Source organism: Astatotilapia calliptera, chromosome 22, assembly GCF_964374335.1.
Source record: "Astatotilapia calliptera chromosome 22, fAstCal68.1, whole genome shotgun sequence".
Classification (NCBI taxonomy): Eukaryota; Metazoa; Chordata; class Actinopteri; order Cichliformes; family Cichlidae; genus Astatotilapia; species Astatotilapia calliptera.
Window position 1 is genome coordinate 15,942,712 of NC_137442.1, and position 13,026 is coordinate 15,955,737.

A 13,026-nucleotide genomic window follows, 5' to 3' on the forward strand; every position below is an offset into this window, starting at 1 on the left:
CATATTTTGTATTTTTGTTTATCTAATGTAACATGTAATGTTCAAATGATTTTTGAATCAAACAAAGTGACTCTTTTTGTCAGGCGTCACAGTGGACAGCTACTCGTGTCTGGACCCCGGCATCCCTGTCAACGGTATTCGGTACGGACAGGATTTTTCCATCGGCTCCACGGTGTCGTTTGGTTGTGACTCTGGTTATAGACTCAGTCATGAGGAGCCGCTAGTGTGCGAGAAGAACCACTGGTGGAGCCACCCCTTACCTACATGTGATGGTAAATATTTCAAAAGAGCTTCTAATTCAGAACAGAGTGTACTGTGGAAAATGTTACACCTCATGCAAGTTTGTTAAATGTTCTTCTCCATTAGAGCAAAAGCTGATTCTCTGCTCACTCAGAAAAAGAAGATTGTTTCCTTTTATTTGGCATTGACGGTATTAGTATCTTATGTAGGAATGGGCAGCTATTCCCTGCTAGATACACTCACAGGATAAAATGATTTGCTTTGTTTTATTGTGCATTATTATTATAACAGCACTATATTTTACATCTAATTCAATAATAAGGTTCATTAAATAAAAGGGAAGCATTTGTCTTAATGCTGGACATAGTGTTATATAGACACTGGACAATATGCGCAGTCTGCTCTGTGGTAGCACATTCACAATGCAGCACAAGGTCAGCTTTGCTGCTGTCCTGGTAAGGATATTTTACAGTATAAGTATCCACTGCTCATGAATGATCAGACAGTCCACCGAAGTCATAATCACTTCTATAGACCAAAACATTTTTCAGACAAAAGCAGATTATCTGCCTTATCCATTACAAAAGACACAAAGTGGATGAGGTGTGTGTAAAAGGGGAGAAGTTGAGCCACCATCGCTGTTTGGGGAGCTGAGTCACACCACTGGTTGATCACATAGACACACACACACACGCAGGAACAATTTGCAGTGAAGGCTGCTGTGGCTGATAGGAGATGATTTGAGGAGAAGATTAGAGATCTGTGGGCAAGTACTGTGCATGTGTTCGTGTCTGTGTGCGCACGCATGTGCACTGTGTACGTGCGTGTGCGCTTGTGTGTGTGCGCTTGTGTGTGTGCGGCGCTTTTATCCATGTGCCTCCTGTCACCTCCTCTCCTGCCTGAACCACGAACACAGGAATGTTTGAGGTAAGGTTGACGAGAGCCTGTGTTGGCTGTCACATCCTCTCTCTTCTCTCTCAAATGAATTGGGAGGGGTGAGGTTGGTGGGGGTTGGGGGTGGGGTTAGGTAGGGAGAGTAGGGAAACCTGTCTCTGTCTCTCCCTCTTTCTCAGTGATTGTCTCACTCTTTCTCGTATTACGATGGTGGAGCAGGAGGGGTGGGTGAAGAGAAAGATGCAACACTGCTGCATCGGTTATGCGTTGGCTCGCTTGGTTTGGCTTATTGGCTCATTCACTTGTGAACCACATTTGAATTGCACTGTTCCTGGGACTGGTAGCAGTTTCCTCCTAGGAGGCAGTTTGAGCATACAAACATCAAGCAGGCTGCCTGGAATTTGCAGACTGAAAGCCATTAGACGGTGTTTACACAATATGTGCCCATACAAGTGTACGAACTATTTGCTTCTGCGGTTGGTAAGAAATGGGATAGAGTGATGACTGACAACTAGCGCACATTAAATTCAAGCAAGACATCACCAAAGGCAGCCGACTCAGCCTTGAAAGCTTTTCAAGAAACCAAATGTTCGTCATACTCTACATTTGAAGAGATGAGGGCAAGTAAGTATATAATGTAATATGGAAGACATAACAGTAATATCACCCCAGCCAGCCGAGCACAATGGCTTAGTTTTTGAAGCGAACATATATGTGCTATTTATACTTGAATAGGACCTATTATGCCCATTTCCAGGTCCATGTTTTTTATTCTTAGGGTCCATTGGAGTAGTTTTACACGATTCACAGTTCAAATAATTTATTTCACACAAGACCTTTGTAAAGTCTCTGAGCCTGCGTTACTGATAAAAGCCATTACTGCCCCTCTGCCCTTCCCTTTGAGCCAGCTTTCTTCTAAATGGCTGCTGAAGAAAACAAGAAAAATAGGTCTGTATGCATTGACGGTGAGAGCAGTGCCTTTGACATGACTGTTATAATCATATCATACCGACATTAGAAGCGGAAAAGAAAAAACTTTCTTAAACTGAGCATTTTGAGAATTCTGAAGGGTAGGCTTTGGGGTCACAGAGGTTACTTGTATATATGTTAACCTTATTAGCTGAAAGATTTGTTTGATGCAAGTATTCACCATTGCAGACCTCTGCAGCAGTGCAGTACATACTGTATTTGACCAGGCATTTGAAGGCAGATCTAAAAGGCAGAGGGCGAAAGAATGAAGTGAATGGGGAAAAAGAAAAATCTGATGCGGTGTTTCAAATTTCTCACACAGGCCAGCCTTCAAAATAAACAACTTGTGGCAGAAAATGTTAATAATTAATAGTGCTCTATATGTGTGCGAGTGTATGCTTGAATCTATGTGTTTGTTTAGTTTGGAAATATTCTCACTCCTGACTTCTCATTCCTCTTGTTTTCGGTGCTGGTGTTAAAACCACAGTGGCTCAGTGTAAAGTTAGTGATCCCCTGTTGTGATTTGAGCACATTTTCAATTCCTGATATGTTGTAGCAGTTACAGCAAGAGTGAGCAAGAAAGGAAGCAAAGGAAGGGTTTGTACAGATTTGAGCTGGGGTGTAGTTGTCAGATTTGGTGGTTTTCTGCTCCACACTACAATTCCTGGTAAAATGTCCTGTTCACAGAAATTTCAGCAGAACTTTCAGGATTGACCCTCTGCCTGCTTCTTTTACTCCTTTTTACGGCATTTTATAGCTGCATTGTGAAAGAAAATGACTGTTCGGCCAGGCCAGTGTAAGATGAAGCAAGTGGAGCAACAAAAAATTGAGCACCTGGCAACATACTGTCTGCGTGCATTAGTATGCATAGAGTGAGCTACGGCCATTTCCAATCTTTTCTGGACCTGGTCTGAACTCTGCATCTCGGCACAAGCACGGGTCATAGTGTGGCCATGCTGTGAGATTCTGAATGTTTTAAGTAGTCTCCAGGAAACATTTGTCCTGCTTCACTGCATCGAATACCACTGACTTGAATCACTTGGAATAAAACTCAACCGAAAAAATATTTCAGACAAAGGACATTTTACATTTCTTGCACACAATCAATGTACCTATTACGCAGCATTAATGTTGTGGAAACGTAACATAAAAAGTTATTCCAGCCTTGTTTTTCTTCGGCTTATGTCTCAGTTTCCTGACACTGAATTGCAAAGCGACAAAATCTTGCAAATATATTTCAGATTTCTCCTCCACACAGTTATTGTTCAGATGGCCACTAGTTATATAACAATAAACCTTGCCTTTTAGGTAGTAGCTCTAACTATATCAGATGATTGATGTATGTAATATTCAGCGAAACTAGTCTGAACATCTGAACTTGTCTTTGCAAAAAGGCAATGAAACACAGTATGATTGTGAGGTTGTGGTTAATCACTGCAGCAATATCAAGTTAGCCATATGGATCTTGAAGCTGGAGGTTGTTACTGAACAAAACAGATGTGCATTTGCTGTTCTGCTAGAAATAACTATCATTTAGTGCATAAAAACTACAGACACACAAGTGGACCTGCATGTGAGCATGTCGAGGTCCATAGAAAGCCTGTCTGAATCCAGGCTACCAAGAATCCTCCCATATTTATGCAAGACCTGCTACAGTCTGGTGAGCATGCCACTTTTTGTACTATGCAGAGCATTGTGGTCACAGTCACCGTACCTGGCAGACAATCTACAAATTGAAGAGATCACCAAATTTGCATAAATGGCATACAGTTCAACTCACCATTTCTGTAAACAGGAAAAAAAAACCCACATAGCTTTTGTCACTGGTGTTATTCACCTTTTTAAGGAATAACAGTCATCTGTGTCGCTAATCATTGTTAGGCGTTGGTTTGTTTCAAGAACATTAAAATATACCACAAAAACAACAAATGATGCATTATTTATCATTCCAGTGCAGTGTGTGGCAGATTTTACATTATTTATGTCATTATTTTATGTCTGTGCAACAGTGGGAGGAATAAATCTGAAAACTATGACTTCAACATTTAAAGGAAAGTTGTAAGGGAATACACAGTGAAACAGTGTTTTCCTACTCCCCAATGTGTGAAAGCACACACGTTTGGAGCTCACACTGCATGCAGACCTTGCTACCCACTTCTGAGAAAATGTCTCCCCGTCTCTCTCTCATGCTCCCTCTCTCCCCTTTGCTCCGTCTTCCTCTGCCCCTCTTGCAGCATTTGCGTGTGGGTATGCTTGTGTGTACGTACTATAGAAGTGGTATTAAAGGTCCACAGGGAAACATTATCTGTTTTAGCTATCAACAATCTGATGCTAACCTTCTCTCTGCCTCCATCCCCTGTCTCTGCTCATCTCCCTCCCTCTGCCTCTCTCCCCCCACTCTGTCTCTCTCAATCTATCCAGCTCTATGTGGTGGGGATGTTAGAGGTCCCTGGGGCACCATCCTTAGTCCCGGCTATCCAGACAGCTACCCTTCATCTCTCAACTGTACCTGGACCGTTGAAGTCAGCCACGGGAAAGGCAAGAGACACACATACACAGAGATCCACACTCCTTAATAGAGACAGACAGAGTGTGACACAGTACAGCAAGCTCAGTGGTTCAGTTGCTGCTATGCTACATCCACAAACATACATTGTTTTCTGTGGCTTATAAAATATTCAGGCGCCATTTGGAGGCAATTTGGTGAAAGCAATGTCAAAAGTAAAATGTTGCCAAAATAAAGTCAAATAAAATAATGATCTCAAAAATAAATCGTCACTGATTAAAGTTTGAATATGCTGCTGTCCCAGTATAATGACTCATACAAATTATAAGTCGAGGTGCATGAACCATCTGAGGATAAAGCAAACTTTGTCTGTCTTCTGACTCGTCTGTGCTTGTGTCTCTAACAGGAGTCCAGTTTCAGTTCAGTTCTTTTCACCTGGAGGACCAACATGACTACCTCTTGGTTACGGAGAATGGGAGTTTCCTGCAACCTCTGGCTCGTCTGACCGGCAACGAGTTGCCTAGCAACATCAATGCTGGTCTCTATGGCAACTTCAAAGCCCAGTTGCGATTCATCTCTGACTTTTCCATTTCATATGAGGGCTTCAACATAACTTTCTCGGGTAACTTTCCTTACTGGAGTTTTTCATTTCAATCCAGCGAGTCTACATTCAGTTTTACCCTCAGTTTAGTCACTTCAAGGGTTTCTGTTTGTCTTAATTTGCTCACTGGAACAATGCTGTAATGTTGCAAATGTTGAAATGTTTGAGATTATGAAACATAACTAAATGCAAAACAGTCATGTAACAGCTTGCTGTGTGAATTGTGCCAGTAAAATAAAATAAAATAAAATAGTCAAGCTGGACTTTTGCCAGGTTCACCCTAGAAATTCATGCAGACACCACTGTGAAATTATGGCTTCTCTTTAAAGAGAAGTGAGCAGAGCAACATTTATACCAGAAAAGACAATTACTGCCTCTTAAAATGAATGTTGTAAATTATAAGTCGCAGCCTTACGCCAGGTTGTAAAGTCACTAAAGAAATGCCATTAAGTTCATTTATGTGGCAACTTATCACAGAGTGCTTCTAAATAATAAAAATGGATATTCAGTGTTCATAGGATCGAATTTCTGACATACTCACAGCCACAAAAGCACAAACGTCTTTAGTTTAAAGCTTAAGATGAAGTGTGAGTGCTGGATATTTTATATGTTATGAATGAATATGATCATTACCTAATTTTAAAGACTGCATGTGCTTCTTCAGCCCATGTCAAACATTGTACCATGCTTTGTCTGGCCACAAGTTTAATATTGAGAATAATGAGCCTTCTTTAAACTACAGACTACATATAAAAGATGGGCATGGTTACCATGACTACATGCAGTAGCTGAGAAGACCCAGTTAATTAGTGCTAAATAATCTACAAATAAAATCCTACAAAATGATTCACCAAAGAGCACAAACATCTTAGAAAAACCGACGATAAAACACACATAAAGCCTAGTTATTTATACGCTAATTATTTTTGAGCGCTTCACACCAACGCCACAGTTAGTAGACTGTGCATTTAGCATTTATGTCTGGTGTAAAATTCAACATTTTACAATAGAAGTCATTGGAGTCAAGTGACCTTCAAGGAAATGCAGTTTTATGGCAGTTGCGTTGTTGCATTGGCTTCATATCTCACAACCTTGCTGTAAAACCACTGAACCAACTTACTATTTAGTGGCTAGTTCAGATATGCTTTTGCTCCAAAGTGTCGATTTACTTAGCTCTAAAGATTTCCTGAAGAAGAAACAAAAAGGGATTCAAACTGAACCTTGCAGATCTCTACAAGTCATAATCATAGAAAAAGAAGCAAGGCCGACCTGGACGTGTTCACCCACTGCCTACATAATTCTCTCAGTCAAGTAACATCTGCAGTGACGAAGCATTATCCATGTATAATCATCTACAACAACAGACTGAAAATTGCCAAAAATAATATATGTATCCAAAATCTTAAACAACTTATTTTATAAACTTTGGTTTTGAAAACTGTTTTAGAAATTGGCCTCCAGAATACTTTGGGGGCTGAAAAAGTTTCTTTTTTGTTTGTTTTCCCACAAGTAGATAAACAGATAATTATTTTCATGCCAGCTTTTTACATCTTAACATTCAGTTGTGTCTTCTGCTGTTATTGACTTTTTAAAAAATGTGTCTTCTTGGGCCACACGTGAATAACTCAACCAACGAACTGGTGTGCTCAACTCTAAATTACTTAAGAGTGCGAAAGGTGCCGAGCTACAAAACACAGAATATTATGAATAATACAAAAAACAGTTTTGCTGTACTCTGTTGTTGTTGTTCTGATGGGGTTTTTTAGTTTTCACTATCTAAACTGACATCTTACTCCATAAATTGAGGACTACGTCTGTAATCTTATAAATTACTACAGAAAAAAGCAGATGGCTACACAATATTAATCTGAGAGCAATCCACTATTAAATGATGGTATGTAAGGAAAGGGAAAGAACAAGATGAAGACAGGAGCCCCTAACCTCATCAGAGGTCAGAAACATGCTGTTTTAGCTCTTTTCTCTTTAATGCCACCCTCCAATCATGCTGTCTTCTGATTTGCTGTTGCTCAGTGGCAAAGAGAAGGTTTGAAGAGCAGCTCGGTGGGGCTTTTATGCCCACAGTACCTATAATGATCATATTAGGAACATCCTACATCAATGATATCATGCAGAACCAGAAGTAGATTAAAAAAAAGGATTGGGTCTTGTGCCTAACTGTCCTTTCAGTACCCTCTCACTGACTCTGTAATAAAGGAGCAGTGGCCTGACTACACTGAGTGATATTTTACTGCCACCCAGATGGCATAAGCTGACTCTCAGAGTGCAACACATGGGAGGTGTCATGGGAGATTTGACTTGGCAGTGTTAAAATTCTCAACACGCACTTTCTTTCAGCAGTACACCCTAAAAAACACATCACATCATCAGTCTTAGCCAACTGAAAATAGCTTTGAGTCTCTATCTTGCTAAACACAAACTCAACAAGTTCAGCTCAGGGCGTGCTGGAGTCGACTCAGATCGAGAAATCGTGCCCTTCTTGTTCATTCCTACAGTCATGCAAGGATTATATTTTAATAGACTACATATTCAAGAGTTTCACAAGAATTACTGAATTAATTAAAAGGGCTTGTCCAGTGAGAGGGAGAGACTTCATGCCCATGAATGTATGCATGCATTCATCCTTTGGCTAATCCGAAATTGTTATTTAAGATTAGCCCAAGATCTTGGCCTCATTGTAAGTATTTACATTATTAGCTTAGCTAATTCTTTCATATTGCTTGCGTAATCACAAATATTATCATGCACTTGTTCCAGAATTCTATAAATAACATTAACATTTTATGTATTTACTTGCAGAAATTATGTCATATCTCCTACAGATAGTATGTGTAACATATGTGTCTGGTTATGGCTTTTTAGTCAGAAGTAAAGAAAAGTTATTTTACCTTTTGACCTGCTGTCTGTTAGTTTATAGTAATGTGTTCAGTGTCATTCAATTATTATTTTTTCTGCAGAATATACTTTGGAGCCATGTGAGGACCCCGGCATGCCTCGTTTCGGCAGGAGAAATGGCTACAGTTTTGGTGTTGGAGACACTTTGTCTTTTTCCTGTAATATGGGATACCGCCTGGAGGGTTCACCAGAGTTAATCTGTCTGGGAGGCGGGCGAAGAATGTGGAGCGCCCCTTTACCTAGATGTGTCGGTACGTGTTTAATTGTTACTGGTCAGGTGTCGTGGGTGTCTAGTTGTTTGTTTGTGGGTGTCTAGTTGTTTGTTTGTGGGTGTCTAGTTGTTTCAAATATCATAAATAAATAAAAGTAAAAACTAGAGATGGACCGAGCCGATATTACGTATCGGTATCGGTCCGATACTGACCTAAATTACTGGATCGGATATCGGAGAAAAATAAAAAATGTAATCCGATCCATTAAATATCACGAAAGCACCTCACAAAACTTGCAACACGCCGTAACTCACCTCAGAACGTTAGCACGTCGGAGCAGTATGCATCACGTGATAGAGCGGCTGTGGCATGCGGGACCTGTCGGTGGTCTGGATAGCATGTGGAGCTTCGCTAGCAACCCGGCATTTCATCTCCGACAAAGTTATCCCGAGAGAAGTAAAGCAAGTGTGTAAGTCCATCTCTGAATGTTTGTAAAGCATTCCTGCGTTAAGCTTAACAAGCGACTGCCTCTCGCTCTCCGGCTGCTACTTCAATCGTGAAACTGCTTAATGATCAGCTGATCGGCTTTTCTGTCGCGAGTCCGTGTCTCTTGTTTGTTTTTGGCCCACTTTGCACCAGAAAGAGGAAACCAGCGGCTGAACAACAGCAGAACGTTTAAGCTTGATAAGCTGTTGTTAGAATTTATTTAATATTACTTTCTACTCCAGGATCTTTTTCTACGTAGCTGACGGCTGGTAACTGTGCAGGGGCGGATCTAGCAAAGTTTAGCCAGGGGGGCCGATAGGGCATTAACAGGGAAAAGGGGGCACAAAGACATACTTTTCTTTCTTATTCTCATTTAAAATGTCGAGCTTTTAATAAATAATTATCTGACACCCAAAGTTTTAATTTGATGTAAAATGAATAGAAGTCAATTACTGTATATAGTGACTATTAAGTCTAATATATATACCCTAGTAAGCTATAGTACTTTTTACTTTGGGAAGGTACCATCTGTGCAGTCTGCAATTTTGTTGAAGAAAGATGTTGAATCTATTTAATATTTCTTGAAAAATAATTGATTTCTGTGCATTTTTTTCACACTTCATCAAATTAAGGTTGATTACGTCGATTAAGCATCATGAGGTGGAGCGTGAGGGGTGGTTCCCTATTTTTTATTTATTTATTTTTGTTGTTGCTGGGAGTTGGAACCCTATTAGTTAGGTTGCTTAATATTTACGCTAAGTACTCTTTAAAATACCAGAATAGGGAGGATGGTGTAGGTTTAAGTTTATTAGATTGATCAGTATTGCTGAACTATGAAATATTTTTTTTGTATACAGGTATAACAGAATAGCTTTAGTGTAGTTGTTGTTTTAAACTTGAGTATGAACTTGCAGACTTGCAAAATGCAGCAAGATATTTTAAAAAACAGTTTTGTTGATTAAAAAACACTATATCGGATTCATATCGGTATCGGCAGATATCCAAATTTATGATATCGGTATCGGTATCGGACATAAAAAAGTGGTATCGTGCCATCTCTAGTAAAAACCAAACACACATATATGTATCTAATACATAAGATCCAGTAATAAAAAAGTCGCAGTGAACAGTTTAGTCCAGTGGTGCTTAAAATAAAACAAAAACAAGTCATGTCTTTATATAGTTTTATAAAATGTCTCAATAATTACATAAATTCAAACTCTTAAACCGATGGAAATCAAATAGAAATAACTAGCAGAACACCCACTGTGAGATCAGGGGAGCAAGGGACCAAGTAACCCTTCCCATAACAGGGTAACTTGTGCAAACCCTGGAGCCAAGCCTAGGGCTTGAAGGGAAGTGCTTGGTGCTTTGGTCTTAACCCTTGGGGCTATGCTGTACCCAGTCTGAAAGATCCATATGACCTTTCTACCCACAAGAGGGAATATAGAGTACTGGAAAGATGAGTCTGACTGCTAGTCAAGCCTCAGGTTCTGGAGTTCATGAAACATCAGTCAGCTCTTTACATTCTTAAGGATATGTGAGAGTTGGCCAAATGTGTCAGAAAGGGCATACAGCCACGTCCCTCATGCTGCCCTGTGGGGAGTGCATTAAGAATCAGGAGTGTCTGGCTCATTCCTGCAAACTATTCAGTCTTCTATAGCTGTAGCGAGAGTAGGATTTCCATTGTCAGCTATAATTCAGCAACCAAATTAAAATTTCTACAAGAGCCTTACCCAGTCAGAAGCAGCTCAGGGCAGAGCCTCATTGAGATGGTTTGGGTGTCTGACTTGGACGACCCATGGGTGAGGCATCCTAAGTGAGGTGCTTGGGGTATGTCCCACTGAAAGGAGGCCCTGGGGAAGATCTAGAAAGGTGATAGAGAGACTGTATCTCTTAGCTGTCTTGGGAATATCTTAGTGTGCCCCCAGGAAGGATGAGGTCCGGGCAGGACAGATGGATGGATGGATAGATGAAGAAGTAAATAGTGATTACAGTTAAAAAGTAACTCAGCTTCCCTTGATATAATCAATATAATTTATTTCCTTACCCATAAACCAACACAAGGCTCAGGTCTTTTGAAAAGGTTGTTCTTCCACCTATGAAGTGAAAATTATAATTGACCTCTGGCTGTAGCTACAGAAACATCCTTAATGTTCAACTGTTCCAAAAAATAAATATTAAACGGTCAGTCCAAACTTAATGGTACTTCAGAGAACAGCGTTTGTATCAGCCAATTTCCAATTAGTGGATGAGCAGAAAATGCCAGAGATATTTCTTCAGGAGTCCCTAGCAGGCTGACATTTATGTCCTGTTCACATTGCTTTATCACCTTTTATAATTTTGAAATTTACTGGCAAGGACATTATCTGAAATAATACAGATTTTTTTTTTTATACTGGAAAAAGTTGTAATTCCCCCCCGATACTTTAATACTTGTTCAATAAACTGAAGTCATAAAGCTAGACAGAAAACAATATTAAGATATACACACTATATAAAATCTTTGAGACAAGAGATTTGAGACAAACATCTTCGAAGTCAGAACACAGACTGAGAAAGGCTTTTACGATGTGATAAACATGCAATCAGATTTACAGTAGGTTTATGCACCATATTGAACACTAATCCAAGTCAGTGTAACTGTAGCACTATGCCAGTAACACACACAGCAAACAAAAAGTAGCATGTACTACAATGTGAAGTAAAAGCCCAGTGTTTGAATGCATGAAAAAACAAGGATGGTGGTTTTATTATTAAAATGTATACTCAGAGTGGCACAGATTGCACTAAAAATATGCCTATTCGAATAAAAAGTCCTTCACCTGTGGACTGGAAAATGTGTTTCTATGCAAGGCTGTATAATTTTTTTTAATAATTAATCAATGCACAAATGAGCAATTGGTTTAAAGGACAAAATAATAAGTTCCTCACTAGGTTTTAAAAACATAGAATAAAAACAAGCAGTTCATATCTTGGATGCCACACATGCACATTTTTTGTCAAGGAAAATGCATTTAAATCTAATTTGTTTGGGCTAATAATGGAAGATGAAAGCAATCACACTGATTAAAAAGAAGAAGAAATACTGAAATATCATGCTTTTTGCCTGTCTGTGTCGGTTTTGAGCTATTCTGGGTGTATAAGGAATACTCAGGAGATTGTCTTTGATCAAGGCACTTTCCTCTCAATTGCTACCTTTACTCCAGAGAATTACTACCGCCTGCTCTTAAATAGATAGGATAAGTCTAATTTAAAGCACAAGTTTATCAGTGGGAATCATTATCATGTACAGTTAACCTCAGGGAATTCAGGCGAGAAGTGTGTAAAGTAAGATTTGATTTGGGTACAGTTAGTAGTATCTACAAGTGACAGCAGTAAAAGCACATAGCGAAAGAGACTCTGCATTTCTGCACTTGCTCATAGAATTAGTTATCTTACACATAATATTTTTGAGAAATTACAAAGAAAGCCAGACCAATCCAATTCTAGTAAAAAGCAGCAACACTATACGACTTTTTAATTTTAGGCTACATGTGAGTAGATTTTACTCTACAATCTAATTTTCAGCTTTGCATGATGTTCTCAGCACCATTATACACGGCTTTGGTTCCTTCGTTCTTTCATTGGCGTGACAAGACTTATAATGCAGAAAGGTGGGAGTGATGTTGTGTGCTGCTGTTCTGGGGTGTAGTGCAGTTTGCTATATTTAGTTTCTGCGTATTGTGTTGCATTGCTGCATGATGGTACACATCACAGTTGAAGAACGGAGGAAGAAGGAAAGATTAGAGGACCAACAATAGGTTTTTCTTATGTTTTGGCTATAAAATAACTTTTTAGTTAGGGTGGGTCTTTTGTTATTTTAATTAACTGAGGGATATGCTGTGCAGGCATGAAGTATAACTTTGGTGGTCTGTGTTTGTGTTTTAACAAGTGGCTCTTTTTAATTCTTTACAGCATTTTTTTCCCCCCATGAAAGAGTTGGAGAGCTTCCAGAGATGTTTCTTTGCAGTTTGAGAAATCCAATGTTCTTTTGTCCTGTTTTTTTTTTTCTACTTTTTTATTATTTCTGGATGCCATCAGAAGCGGGAGGAAAAAATAAAAAGAGGAAACAAGAGATGGAAGAGAATGAAAACTCAGGAGAAGTGGAAAAGGAAAGTTGATTGAAGTAAAGGGGAGCAAAGGAGGCACTATTCATAGAGTAG

The 13,026-nt window shown here is 39.4% G+C and overlaps 1 protein-coding gene across 1 annotated transcript in view; it reads left to right on the forward strand.

Moving 5' to 3' along the window:
• Positions 1-13,026, forward strand: part of csmd3b (CUB and Sushi multiple domains 3b) — a 94,826-nt gene that overhangs the window by 6,820 nt on the left and 74,980 nt on the right. Inside the window, exons 5-8 of the mRNA XM_080296630.1 lie at positions 84-272; positions 4,525-4,641; positions 5,016-5,231; positions 8,186-8,374. Coding sequence (XP_080152756.1) covers positions 84-272; positions 4,525-4,641; positions 5,016-5,231; positions 8,186-8,374 — 711 coding nt within the window. The remainder of the gene's footprint in view (positions 1-83; positions 273-4,524; positions 4,642-5,015; positions 5,232-8,185; positions 8,375-13,026) is intronic.